This window comes from Stigmatopora nigra, unplaced genomic scaffold (genome assembly GCF_051989575.1).
Source record: "Stigmatopora nigra isolate UIUO_SnigA unplaced genomic scaffold, RoL_Snig_1.1 HiC_scaffold_29, whole genome shotgun sequence".
Taxonomy (NCBI): Eukaryota; Metazoa; Chordata; class Actinopteri; order Syngnathiformes; family Syngnathidae; genus Stigmatopora; species Stigmatopora nigra.
Window position 1 is genome coordinate 1,032,668 of NW_027551608.1, and position 16,003 is coordinate 1,048,670.

At 42.0% G+C, this 16,003-nt stretch overlaps 1 protein-coding gene across 1 annotated transcript; it reads left to right on the plus strand.

Moving 5' to 3' along the window:
- Positions 1-621: 621 nt before the first annotated feature.
- cstf1 (cleavage stimulation factor, 3' pre-RNA, subunit 1) lies at positions 622-8,733 on the plus strand. The gene is made up of 5 exons (XM_077711763.1): positions 622-1,198; positions 1,284-1,561; positions 1,637-1,834; positions 1,952-2,342; positions 8,221-8,733. Exons 1-5 carry the CDS (start codon positions 1,030-1,032, stop codon positions 8,478-8,480), a joined length of 1,296 nt encoding a protein of 431 aa, XP_077567889.1. The 5' UTR covers positions 622-1,029; the 3' UTR covers positions 8,481-8,733.
- The last annotated feature ends 7,270 nt before the right edge of the window (positions 8,734-16,003 follow it).

The window sequence follows — 16,003 nt, forward strand, 5'->3', positions numbered from 1 at the left end:
TGTTTACTTTCATTTTCACTTGTTGTTCGTGATTTTTTACAAAAAAGTAAAGTGGTAAGATTTTCCATGTATTTATACATATATGTAAGGGCGAAAACAAAATTTGGTAAGATCACAAATGGTTCGAGGTTGACAGGTATGCAATCATAGGTATTTTTTTAGCGGTGCGTACGGCAATATCGATAAAGGATGACATGCACATGCGTAGATATACAAAGAGTAAATATCGTGGAAGCAAGCATGGAAGAGCCACATAGTAAGAAACTAGTTACCGCGAGTAAACATGCGTCGTACGGTGTTTGTACGTTTTTGGGGGGGGGGGGGGGTTGTACGGGGAATCATAATCATTTATAAGGGCAGTTATCGGCAGAGGTTGACAGGTATGACATATACATGTTCATTAACATTCTGTCCCTTATTAAATAAATCAAACTAAAATGTTCTATGTTTGTAATGACACCATGGTCCGATTACACAGTGCAATAAACCTCGTGGAAATTGTTTGAACTGCTCTCCAGACCAACGGCCAACAGCTCTCTATTAATAAGCGTTTCCTAGCCTTATAAATCTATACAGTTGTAATATCGTAAACGCGTCTTTGCGCAAAAGGAAATGACGCAGGCCCCGCGCATGCGCGTTTACTAAACAGACACTCCACGCGAAACAGCCAAGTCAAGTAGTTCGACGTTGCTAAATGTTGCTGTTTATGTCCAAGATATTTACATTGTTTTGGTACATCCGCGTACTTACGAGCTTTACATTTATTCCATTATCCGGGCGGTTTCAGTTAATTGTAAAAATAAATTAATGAGTCGCAATTTTAGGTTATTATTATTATTTTATTAGTCAGAAATATTCTGATTGAATTCTTTATTCAAGACGAACAATACCTGTATTAGTTACCGTAATTTGTTCGCACTTTAAGTATTTATGATAAAAAACAAAGCGTGGTGCTTTTATTAAACGCTCCCAAAATTAAAACTCGTACTTCTCACCAGTGAGCTAGGTTAGCTGCGTTTTCGACATACGATGTATCGATCAAAACCGACATTAAAAGATCGACAGCATCTATATAAACTAATTATAAGCCAACTACTCTACGATGGGTACACAAACATAGCTAACAGTTTAATAAATGAAGTTAAACCTCAAAGTGTAGTGTCACCATCTGAACAGCTGGTTCAACTGGCAAAAATTGGTAAGTTTTTTTATATTATTAGCATTGAAAAGATTTTTTTCTCTTTTAACTGCGGACATCATGATCAGTTATTTTTCTATAACAGGAATGGAGAATGATGACAGTACTGTTCAATATGCTATTGGGCGCTCTGATACAGTAGCGCCTGGTGTGGGAATTGATCTGGAATTTGATGCTGACGTTCAGACAATGTCTCCAGAGGCATCGGAGTATGAGACATGCTATGTTACCTCTCACAAAGGACCCTGTCGTGTTGCGACATATAGTCGAGATGGTCAGCTAATTGCAACAGGGTCTGCTGATGCTTCAATAAAGATTCTGGACACAGAACGTATGCTGGCCAAAAGTGCAATGCCAATTGAGGTAAGACTGACATGGCAATTTAGTGTATGTGTAAAAAAAAAAAAATAGTTGAAAAGAATGAATTTTGTTGTACAGGTTATGATGAATGAGACAGCCCAGCAAAACATGGAGAATCATCCTGTGATCCGAACACTGTATGACCACGTCGATGAAGTCACCTGCCTCGCTTTCCACCCATCTGAACAGATCCTTGCTTCTGGCTCAAGAGATTACACCCTCAAACTCTTTGATTACTCAAAACCATCTGCGAAAAGAGCGTTCAAGTATGTACAGGTAAGCAAATGTATCCTTGCCTCTTGGTCACCAATATTTATCTTGATGATCACAAATTTTGCATAGCCACTTATTTAATCGCAATTTGTAAATAATTTCTAATGATTTTCCTTTTAGGAAGCAGAAATGCTACGTTCCATCTCTTTTCATCCATCTGGAGACTTCCTTTTAGTAGGAACACAGCATCCAACCCTGCGCCTTTATGATGTTAACACCTTTCAATGTTTTGTGTCCTGTAACCCTCTGGACCAGCATACAGATACAATAAGTGGTGTCAGTTACAACCCTACAGCCAACAGCTATGTCACCTGCAGCAAAGATGGGAGCATTAAGCTGTGGGATGGTGTCTCCAATCGCTGTGTGACCACCTTTGATAAGGCTCATGACGGAGCAGAGGTCTGTTCTGCCACCTTTACAAAAAACTCAAAATACATCCTTTCAAGTGGGAAGGATTCAGTGGTCAAACTGTGGGAGATATCAACAGGCCGAATGTTGGTGAAATACACAGGTAATGAACGACGCATGATTATCTTTTTTGTAATCCAAATTTAAATAATTAATTTCTTTAACTAGACTAAATTTTAAGTATACCTGGGCGATAACACAATGATGGTAATTATCGTCAATTATCTTTTGTTAAAAATAATAAAAGTTGATAAATATAAACTGCAATTACACCACCTGAACACTACAAAGAAACGGGATGCTGGTGCGACGTGAATGCAAGTTTTAGACCAACGTTCAGCAGACAAAGAACATGATGAGGAACAGCTAATCATTTAACATGGTTAGCAATAAAGCACCGCAACAGAGTATAATGTCGTACTTTACTTATGAACGCACGTGCGTCACACTAAGCCCAAACACAATTGACTGAACCTCGGCAGCGCACCACATCATATCCTCTAAACAAAGACATGAAAAGGTTTTCTTTCTCTTTTCTTTTGTAGGCGGAGTCATATTTTGAAACCATGATCATATCGCACATAACTTATTGCCTAACAAGTTGGTCATCGGCCTGCAAAACAACACTAAAACCAGTTGAAACTATTTATAAGCAAGCTCAGAAAGTGGACACAAAGCCAAAAACGCACCACCACTGTACTGTCAGATATTAAAAAAGCAAAAACATTTGAACTGCGACAATACTATTATGCAGATGCCACCTTAGTTTACAAAATCTTCCAACACAAAGCTCCTGCCCCACTTTAAGATTATGTACAAAAATTCCAACACATCAGCAAGTGCTGGCTCTGGAGATGACTGTATAGTTCCCTTCAAAAAGAGTGCATTGTTCCAAAAGCACCTTCTCTATCAGTGCCCCATATACCTGGAATGCAATTCCAATTAACATGCGTGAACTCCCGTCTCTGAACCTCTTGGCCAGTCATCTTAAAGCCTGGCTGTTAAACAGACAAAATTGCGATCACAATGCTGTCTCGAACTCTGCTGTGTGTGTTGTTAGTGTTCTTTTCTTTGCTCTTAAAGATTTTTGAACAGAACGCAGACAAGACACGGATCAGTTTCAGTGGTCACCTCTCAATGGTTATTTGGGAAAATGCACCCTCATATCTGACTCCAATATTAAAATTCTTTCAGTGGGCGTAAACATTTATTCCGGTAAAATGATTCTCAATATATAGAACCTTTTCTTTGAACTAATGGAACGGGATGTATAGACAGGCTAGGAATGATCAAATTAGTAAAGGCTTCACAACTGCCAGAACACGGCTGAATTGTTTTTCTACCAAAAACACCCAGACCTACCTGCTGTTTTTCACACATTGTTGTGAAGACTGCCTAGACAGAAGGATAAAATTAGTGGCTATCACTTTGGTACACAGACCTCTTAAGTTATTTTTTATAGCAAATGATTCATCACAGACCCCCTGGATTGCACAGGGGAAACTGCAACAAAAATTAAAATTAACACTTCTCAAAACCTTCAGTATGATTAAGAAAAAAACTTTCGAAATTTTGACATACACGAAAGACAAAACCATACTTTACATACTACATTATGTTACAAAAAAGTAGATCCCCATTCAAATTCCACTTCTTCCTTTAGCGGCCAGCGATCTGTGTCGATCCATGAACAATACAAGTCGACATTCACAGCAAATCAACCATGGGTCACGGACAGCATTACATAATCTTCCATTAGAACAACATCAAAATGGCCATGTGAAGGAGAGCTGGGAGAAGAACACTGAATGGCAGGGCCATACATAGTAAGCAATTGAGTAGCAGAAGCATTCGAGTTATTAATACTAAAAACAAATCTACTAATCATAGCGTTCATACATGAAACAATACAACAACTAAGAAGTAAAAACAAGAAGATTAAAGAAGTAAGAGAAGCTATTACAGAATCTCAATTTTTTCCATTTACCAAAAACACATGTCAACCAATCATAAATTGTGTAGTCAATACCAAACTGTTCTTTTAATTGTGTAGCCAATTTTTTAAGTCATTATAAAGCAACAGTAACCTTAACATCCGGAGTTGTGTTGCTTGGAATGCAAGTACAACATTGATCACCAAACCACCTTTTTCAGTCATCAACATGTCTAAGGCCAATCGGTTTTGTATTGTTCAGCTATCCCTTCTATGGCGTCAGGCGTAAAATTAACACAACTCTGTAATTGGTAGTGAATGTAATTAATCCTATCAAAATTTTAGTTAACAGTAATAGGGAAAAATGGACCAAAAAAATGGAAAACTTTCAATTCCTCCCAGGACTGGATTAACCAATTTATACTCATCGGACACACCATGTGTAACTCCAATTGAATCCATATATGTGGGATCATTGAGATAAAAATTTTGACGAATGTTTTGCTTTTCTCTAGTTTTGGGCAAAATGTCTATTTCAGACCGGTGATCTATTGTTCAAATATGGTTGAATTTAGATTATATTTGATTTTCTCAGGGAATGCTATGTCATGTAATGCCCTTTAGATCTTTTGGTAAATCGATTGGCTGCATGTATGTAATTTTCACAAGCATCCTTGGCAGCGAGGATTGTGTTAGTTGTAGCGGCCACTGCTCGGGCATTTTCGTCAGGAGGGAAAAGTCGTATGAGAATGCCAGCCCTTCCTTTCGTGGAGTTGGAATGCATGAGTGGTACGTGCAGTTACCACAAATGAACCAATCCAGCGGGGTTCGGACCTCTTGCGTTTAATCACGCTCAGGTACACCTCGGGGAGGTCCTCGTCAGCACAAGGCTCTGTGAAACTAGAGATAGCAGCTTGCATTTGATCATAATAACTATTTTGAGAAAGTGAAGCAAGTGTGTTGAGGACTTTTCTCCAATAGAACCAGGAAATGGAAGTCACCTATGAATTTGATGTGCAAGATGCCCTCCTGAGCTTCAAATAGAGCTCATTGACCTGCAGTGCAACTCTGCACTCAAAGCCAAGTTCAGGGAGGTGAGTGGAGAAGCAGACAAGCTTGGACAATTTTTGAGAGACTTGGCCCCCAGCTTCCCTGAACTTTCCCGAATGTTCAAGCGGACCATGTGCCTTTTTGGGAGCACACTTGTGTGAGAAACTCTTCTCCACGTTGAACTTCAATAAGTCCAAGTATAGGTCCAGACTTACTGATGAGCATCTTCAAGCTCTATTGAGGGTCTCCACTGCTTCCACCCTCAAGCCAAATGTGACTCAGCTATGTGAGAAGAAGCACTGCCAGGTCTCTAGCAGCAAGAAGTAAAGTTCAGAAAGTTAAAATTTAAAGAGCTGTTAATACAGACATTTGAAACAAAATAAAAATAATTAGTTTTCTCTACTTAGCCAGCCACTGTATATCTACTGTATTCTCAGCATTATTATTATTGTATTACTTATTGATTTTTTTTTATTCAACTTTAAGTTAATTTATTTAATTCATTATTTTTTGTTAAAAAATAAAGATATTTGATAACGTTGGAATGTTTTATCAGCGCTTTTCTTGCGGAAATACTGATGGGGCCCAGCTTCACCCAGACTGCCTCTTGCGGCCCTCAGGTAAATTGAGTTTGAGACCCCTGTTCTAAAGGAAGTAAGCATACACAGCACTGATAAGTCTTATGACTATGCCTCCTCAGAATAAGTGCACAATGGATCACAATTTGAATAAAACTAAAGACATCCAGAAATATGCCATGTTGTCGCCGCCTCCAAAAGAACCAACAGTTGCACTTTGCAGAACATGCATGTGCGACAACAGTGTGATACATAGTGGAATTTCTGACTTAAACACGTGTAGTATTACCCAAATATGAAGATAAACTTATTTTTATTGAGCTGTACTTTTTCACTACTTTACAAAAATGCAATATATTAACTAATGTAAAAACATGATGAGTTTCATTTAAATTGTCCTACGCTTATTTTTTCTTATTTGATATCGATTTTGCATGAATTGCATTCACTCTGGAAATACTAAAGAAATGGGATGGGTACACCTGAAATGGGGTCGACAGAGTTTGGCTTCTCTGCTATCCCAAATCAATTATTTTATCTAAACCAGAGAGGTACCATTTAACTATTTATTTGAATGCCGTTTCTGCATTGTTGTTTTCATGTTGGATCTAATTAACAACCTACTAATTCTTAATACTTAAGATCTAATCACTCCCATATTGCTAACCTATCCAAAGATAACTAGAATCACTGGCGGAGTTCCTCCTGCAACCGACTCGTCTCACCCTGACCAAGGAGACAATGCTTACTTAAGATAAGATTCTTGAGTTCAATCTTACCGCAATTAGAACCTACAATAAGTAAATTACATGAAATATTCCTTTCACTAGGCATTTCTTAATGACAAATTTCTGTGTTTAAAAGAGCACCTACAAATTGTCATGCATAATATAGTCAATTTTCTCATCCCTTTTTCTCTAACCCACTAATCTCTCATGTTAAAATATTTTGAACAAACCAACCATTCATAAACAGTATTAATAATCTTATCCTCCAAAAGCAGGTTTTCTTTATCTAAGAGCCCTCTTCAAAATCAACAAATAGGTCAAATTTTCCCAATTTAGAAGCCAAACTAACCAATCTTTTATTATTTATTATGTATTTTATTTTATTGTGATAATAATTTTAGTATTTGTCCATATATAAAGCTCACTGGATTATAATGCACCCTGTCTATTTTGGAGAAAATGTAAGACTTAAGTGCGCCTTATAGTCGTGAAAATACGGTACTATTAGTCCATATTTAGATAAATCCTCATCTGGTATGCAACCACATCACACAATTTGCATATAATCCATAATAAAAAAAATGCTGCAAGCACAACTTTATCCCATAGAAAAATCAATTTTTTTGCACACAAGTTTGCCTCAGCAACCCCGAGGGTCAATTTATGTAATGTATTCACAGAAGGGATCAATGTTTTACTTTGGAGAAGACTACCATTAGTCCATAATAAGATAAATCCCCATCCGGTTTCCAACCACATCTCACACAAATTGGCTTCACTCCATAATCTCAAAATATGCTGCAAGCACAACTTTATCCCATAGCAAAAAACATTATTTGCACACAAGTTTGCTTCAGCAACCTCAAGGGCCAATTGATGTAATGTGTTCATGGAAGGGATCCGCCAATGTTTTACTTTGAGAATCGGTCAAAGACTGCTTTCTACTTCCAGACACCCTCATATTTCACTTCCACAGACATCCCTTACTAAATTTGTGCTGACGTCTACCCTAAAGATGATCAACCCCCCCCCCCCCCCCGAACTAACATCCAGAACGTTCAAAAATTCACGATACCATTCTACGACGCCAAACAATTAATTGCTTGGACACACTCCACAGTCTTAAACGTAGTCTCTAACCCAAAGGTGCCTAACTCGGATTGGTTCGCGGGACACATTAACGTCAATGCCATTTCATGTGGGCGGGACGATTTTAGATCTAATATCTAGATGTTTTTTATTTTTCCAAATTAGATTGAAAGAACTGGATCAAAAGCCCTAAATAGTGATTTTTTTATACATCTAAACCAATGTTTATTTGAGCATTTTTTTCTCAGTCATGGAAATGTTTTTTTTCCCCGGCGTGTGTTTCCTCCAGGTACTCCGGTTTCCTCCCACATTCCAAAAACATACATGGTAGGCTGATTGGACACTCTAAATTGCCCCTAGGTAAGGTTGTCAGTGTGCATGGCTGTCCGTCTCCTTGTCCCCTGCGTTCGGCTGGCCACCAATACAGGCTAAGCCCCGCTTCTGGCCAGGAGACAGCTGGGATAGGCTACTGCACCTTGCGTGACCCAAATGAGGATCAAACAGTTCAGAAAATGAGAAGATGAGAGAAAAAAATAAAATGATTTCTAACATGTATGTTTATTTTGTAAAAAGCATGCATCTGAAACATGTTTGTTATTGCAGGTGCTGGTCTGAGTGGGCGCCAGATGCATCGTACACAGGGTGTATTCAACCACACCGAAGACTATGTTCTTCTCCCTGATGAACGCACCATTAGCCTGTGCTGCTGGGATTCACGCACTGCAGAGAGGAAAAACCTGCTCTCTCTTGGTCATAACAACATTGTGCGTTGCATAGTCCACTCGCCCACGAATCCTGGGTTCATGACTTGCAGTGATGATTTCAGGGCCCGTTTCTGGTACAGGCGCACCACCACAGATTGATGACTTCTACCACATAGTTTGATCAAGTCTGAAGACAAAACATACTTCTCACTGGATCACTAATGAATAATGTTGTAGTTGAATCAATCTTTAATTTTCATATACTAAAACATTGTCAAAATGATCCGGGTCATTTTAATGAATACGTTTGTTTTTTCCTTTGCATATTATTATCGGTTATATTGTTTTCCCCCCATTTTGACCATTTAAACTTTAGTTTTTGTTTAGATACAAATAAAATATATCTCAACAATTTTGACTGGTTATTTATAGAGCTAAAGCCATTTTCACACGAGTAATATTTTTTTGCCCTTTGAGGCATATTCTTTTTCTGATTTCAATGGGGCAAATAACTATCAGAATATGATCCATCATTGGTTTTTAAAGTTTTGATTCTATTATAGAATTAATTATATAAACTTAATTGTTAGGGTTATTAGTCTTACATTATTATATATTTGCTTGCAATGAAGAATTCTTTGCTTCACTTAGGGTTATTGGTTAACATTAGAAAAGTCATTCTAGTACATCTGCTTGTAACAATGTAAATGCTCGCTCCTGAGTTAGACTAAAAACATGAAGGTCACTCCTCTTAATCAGCTGGAGTATGGAGACTGTCGACTCCTCACACTGTTGAGCACACCCCTTGGGAAGATCCGGTAGACCTTCAATTGTTTTTAGAACTAAGATGCATGTGGTCAATCTGATGTAATAAACAGCAAGAGAGATGCCTCGTATGCCAGAATGATTCTGGAACGAAGACGCGTGAGGATCGATCCTATCTTGCAAGACACGGGTTATGAGTCAGATGTCTGTTTTATTTGTATGTGCATTTGGGAATGCCTATTGGCGAACCTATCATTTATGAACCATAATATTTTGTATAGAAACTTTGTTTTAACAACTGTCGAATATTGCCGTTGACTAATTGTCAAATGTATTTAGCTTTTTCCTGCATTAGGACATGCATACGCCACTCTGATTGTCCCATGATTGAAAAAAGTAATCAAAGTTTGTATTGTATTTTATGAATATAGCTGCATTTTATATGAAATTATTTAAGAGACAATTCAATCTGTTTGACGACATGAATCCACATAGTAATTCTCACAAGACAGACAATTTGTACTTTAATATTGTATGGAGAAGAACCAGTTTGCAATCTCATCGAGAAATGACATAATCACTGGTCATGACTTACTCAAATGTTCACACAGTCATGGTGACAACAAAATTGAATCATCACATTTTGGAATAATAGGATGAGTAATAAAACAACTTGTTGAAGAAGGGCAACAAAGCAGTCTGGCACTTCAGCAGTTTTTTTCGGGACTCTTCAACTTTGCTTCTGACGACATTTAAATTTTGTACAGCAATAGCCCATGCAATTGGCAATTAGCTTAATAGGAGACGACTATCAAAAGCTGGGACCTTATGCAACAGCTTGGTGTCAACTGGCCTTTCTCTCAACATGCTTTAAGCCATGTATGCACTACCTTTAATAGCAAACATCATTCCACAATATTTGTCCCTTCCTCCCACAAACAGTTGATTAGCAAAATTCATTGATTCAAAAATTCCCACTCAACCCCAAAAGGTGACAGGCTTTTTTCCCGTGTTTTTCAATTTCATAGTGCCCATGGGCCATTTCAACTTGTCTCTTCTTCAAATCGAGTTTTGATAGTCAAATTCGGATTGGATTGGATAACTGTATTCATCCTGTATGTGAGAAATATCATTTTTGCACTAGCAAGAGGGTGAGGATGTAGTAATAGGAAAGGCATTTTAGACATAAATAGATAGGTAATAAGTTAATAAAAAATATATATATATATATATGAATGTATATATAGATATAGAGATAGATAGATAGATAGATAGATAGATAGATAGACAGACAGACAGACAGACAGACAGACAGACAGACAGACAGACAGACAGACAGACAGACAGACAGACAGACAGACAGACAGACAGACAGACAGACAGACAGACAGACAGACAGACAGACAGACAGACAGACAGACAGACAGACAGACAGACAGACAGACAGACAGACAGACAGACAGACAGACAGACAGACAGACAGACAGACAGACAGACAGACAGACAGACAGACAGACAGACAGACAGACAGACAGACAGACAGACAGACAGACAGACAGACAGACAGACAGACAGACAGACAGACAGACAGACAGACAGACAGACAGACAGACAGACAGACAGACAGACAGACAGACAGACAGACAGACAGACAGACAGACAGACAGACAGACAGACAGACAGACAGACAGACAGACAGACAGACAGACAGACAGACAGACAGACAGACAGACAGACAGACAGACAGACAGACAGACAGACAGACAGACAGACAGACAGACAGACAGACAGACAGACAGACAGACAGACAGACAGACAGACAGACAGACAGACAGACAGACAGACAGACAGACAGACAGACAGACAGACAGACAGACAGACAGACAGACAGACAGACAGACAGACAGACAGACAGACAGACAGACAGACAGACAGACAGACAGACAGACAGACAGACAGACAGACAGACAGACAGACAGACAGACAGACAGACAGACAGACAGACAGACAGACAGACAGACAGACAGACAGACAGACAGACAGACAGACAGACAGACAGACAGACAGACAGACAGACAGACAGACAGACAGACAGACAGACAGACAGACAGACAGACAGACAGACAGACAGACAGACAGACAGACAGACAGACAGACAGACAGACAGACAGACAGACAGACAGACAGACAGACAGACAGACAGACAGACAGACAGACAGACAGACAGACAGACAGACAGACAGACAGACAGACAGACAGACAGACAGACAGACAGACAGACAGACAGACAGACAGACAGACAGACAGACAGACAGACAGACAGACAGACAGACAGACAGACAGACAGACAGACAGACAGACAGACAGACAGACAGACAGACAGACAGACAGACAGACAGACAGACAGACAGACAGACAGACAGACAGACAGACAGACAGACAGACAGACAGACAGACAGACAGACAGACAGACAGACAGACAGACAGACAGACAGACAGACAGACAGACAGACAGACAGACAGACAGACAGACAGACAGACAGACAGACAGACAGACAGACAGACAGACAGACAGACAGACAGACAGACAGACAGACAGACAGACAGACAGACAGACAGACAGACAGACAGACAGACAGACAGACAGACAGACAGACAGACAGACAGACAGACAGACAGACAGACAGACAGACAGACAGACAGACAGACAGACAGACAGACAGACAGACAGACAGACAGACAGACAGACAGACAGACAGACAGACAGACAGACAGACAGACAGACAGACAGACAGACAGACAGACAGACAGACAGACAGACAGACAGACAGACAGACAGACAGACAGACAGACAGACAGACAGACAGACAGACAGACAGACAGACAGACAGACAGACAGACAGACAGACAGACAGACAGACAGACAGACAGACAGACAGACAGACAGACAGACAGACAGACAGACAGACAGACAGACAGACAGACAGACAGACAGACAGACAGACAGACAGACAGACAGACAGACAGACAGACAGACAGACAGACAGACAGACAGACAGACAGACAGACAGACAGACAGACAGACAGACAGACAGACAGACAGACAGACAGACAGACAGACAGACAGACAGACAGACAGACAGACAGACAGACAGACAGACAGACAGACAGACAGACAGACAGACAGACAGACAGACAGACAGACAGACAGACAGACAGACAGACAGACAGACAGACAGACAGACAGACAGACAGACAGACAGACAGACAGACAGACAGACAGACAGACAGACAGACAGACAGACAGACAGACAGACAGACAGACAGACAGACAGACAGACAGACAGACAGACAGACAGACAGACAGACAGACAGACAGACAGACAGACAGACAGACAGACAGACAGACAGACAGACAGACAGACAGACAGACAGACAGACAGACAGACAGACAGACAGACAGACAGACAGACAGACAGACAGACAGACAGACAGACAGACAGACAGACAGACAGACAGACAGACAGACAGACAGACAGACAGACAGACAGACAGACAGACAGACAGACAGACAGACAGACAGACAGACAGACAGACAGACAGACAGACAGACAGACAGACAGACAGACAGACAGACAGACAGACAGACAGACAGACAGACAGACAGACAGACAGACAGACAGACAGACAGACAGACAGACAGACAGACAGACAGACAGACAGACAGACAGACAGACAGACAGACAGACAGACAGACAGACAGACAGACAGACAGACAGACAGACAGACAGACAGACAGACAGACAGACAGACAGACAGACAGACAGACAGACAGACAGACAGACAGACAGACAGACAGACAGACAGACAGACAGACAGACAGACAGACAGACAGACAGACAGACAGACAGACAGACAGACAGACAGACAGACAGACAGACAGACAGACAGACAGACAGACAGACAGACAGACAGACAGACAGACAGACAGACAGACAGACAGACAGACAGACAGACAGACAGACAGACAGACAGACAGACAGACAGACAGACAGACAGACAGACAGACAGACAGACAGACAGACAGACAGACAGACAGACAGACAGACAGACAGACAGACAGACAGACAGACAGACAGACAGACAGACAGACAGACAGACAGACAGACAGACAGACAGACAGACAGACAGACAGACAGACAGACAGACAGACAGACAGACAGACAGACAGACAGACAGACAGACAGACAGACAGACAGACAGACAGACAGACAGACAGACAGACAGACAGACAGACAGACAGACAGACAGACAGACAGACAGACAGACAGACAGACAGACAGACAGACAGACAGACAGACAGACAGACAGACAGACAGACAGACAGACAGACAGACAGACAGACAGACAGACAGACAGACAGACAGACAGACAGACAGACAGACAGACAGACAGACAGACAGACAGACAGACAGACAGACAGACAGACAGACAGACAGACAGACAGACAGACAGACAGACAGACAGACAGACAGACAGACAGACAGACAGACAGACAGACAGACAGACAGACAGACAGACAGACAGACAGACAGACAGACAGACAGACAGACAGACAGACAGACAGACAGACAGACAGACAGACAGACAGACAGACAGACAGACAGACAGACAGACAGACAGACAGACAGACAGACAGACAGACAGACAGACAGACAGACAGACAGACAGACAGACAGACAGACAGACAGACAGACAGACAGACAGACAGACAGACAGACAGACAGACAGACAGACAGACAGACAGACAGACAGACAGACAGACAGACAGACAGACAGACAGACAGACAGACAGACAGACAGACAGACAGACAGACAGACAGACAGACAGACAGACAGACAGACAGACAGACAGACAGACAGACAGACAGACAGACAGACAGACAGACAGACAGACAGACAGACAGACAGACAGACAGACAGACAGACAGACAGACAGACAGACAGACAGACAGACAGACAGACAGACAGACAGACAGACAGACAGACAGACAGACAGACAGACAGACAGACAGACAGACAGACAGACAGACAGACAGACAGACAGACAGACAGACAGACAGACAGACAGACAGACAGACAGACAGACAGACAGACAGACAGACAGACAGACAGACAGACAGACAGACAGACAGACAGACAGACAGACAGACAGACAGACAGACAGACAGACAGACAGACAGACAGACAGACAGACAGACAGACAGACAGACAGACAGACAGACAGACAGACAGACAGACAGACAGACAGACAGACAGACAGACAGACAGACAGACAGACAGACAGACAGACAGACAGACAGACAGACAGACAGACAGACAGACAGACAGACAGACAGACAGACAGACAGACAGACAGACAGACAGACAGACAGACAGACAGACAGACAGACAGACAGACAGACAGACAGACAGACAGACAGACAGACAGACAGACAGACAGACAGACAGACAGACAGACAGACAGACAGACAGACAGACAGACAGACAGACAGACAGACAGACAGACAGACAGACAGACAGACAGACAGACAGACAGACAGACAGACAGACAGACAGACAGACAGACAGACAGACAGACAGACAGACAGACAGACAGACAGACAGACAGACAGACAGACAGACAGACAGACAGACAGACAGACAGACAGACAGACAGACAGACAGACAGACAGACAGACAGACAGACAGACAGACAGACAGACAGACAGACAGACAGACAGACAGACAGACAGACAGACAGACAGACAGACAGACAGACAGACAGACAGACAGACAGACAGACAGACAGACAGACAGACAGACAGACAGACAGACAGACAGACAGACAGACAGACAGACAGACAGACAGACAGACAGACAGACAGACAGACAGACAGACAGACAGACAGACAGACAGACAGACAGACAGACAGACAGACAGACAGACAGACAGACAGACAGACAGACAGACAGACAGACAGACAGACAGACAGACAGACAGACAGACAGACAGACAGACAGACAGACAGACAGACAGACAGACAGACAGACAGACAGACAGACAGACAGACAGACAGACAGACAGACAGACAGACAGACAGACAGACAGACAGACAGACAGACAGACAGACAGACAGACAGACAGACAGACAGACAGACAGACAGACAGACAGACAGACAGACAGACAGACAGACAGACAGACAGACAGACAGACAGACAGACAGACAGACAGACAGACAGACAGACAGACAGACAGACAGACAGACAGACAGACAGACAGACAGACAGACAGACAGACAGACAGACAGACAGACAGACAGACAGACAGACAGACAGACAGACAGACAGACAGACAGACAGACAGACAGACAGACAGACAGACAGACAGACAGACAGACAGACAGACAGACAGACAGACAGACAGACAGACAGACAGACAGACAGACAGACAGACAGACAGACAGACAGACAGACAGACAGACAGACAGACAGACAGACAGACAGACAGACAGACAGACAGACAGACAGACAGACAGACAGACAGACAGACAGACAGACAGACAGACAGACAGACAGACAGACAGACAGACAGACAGACAGACAGACAGACAGACAGACAGACAGACAGACAGACAGACAGACAGACAGACAGACAGACAGACAGACAGACAGACAGACAGACAGACAGACAGACAGACAGACAGACAGACAGACAGACAGACAGACAGACAGACAGACAGACAGACAGACAGACAGACAGACAGACAGACAGACAGACAGACAGACAGACAGACAGACAGACAGACAGACAGACAGACAGACAGACAGACAGACAGACAGACAGACAGACAGACAGACAGACAGACAGACAGAC

Bases quoted from the DNA above. Each gene is read 5' to 3' on its own strand.
- cstf1 (XM_077711763.1), top strand. From the start codon at position 1,030: ATGTATCGATCAAAACCGACATTAAAAGATCGACAGCATCTATATAAA. The intron at 1,562-1,636 runs GTAAGACTGACA...TTTGTTGTACAG, and splicing joins AAAGTGCAATGCCAATTGAG to GTTATGATGAATGAGACAGC. The intron at 2,343-8,220 runs GTAATGAACGAC...TTGTTATTGCAG, and splicing joins AATGTTGGTGAAATACACAG to GTGCTGGTCTGAGTGGGCGC.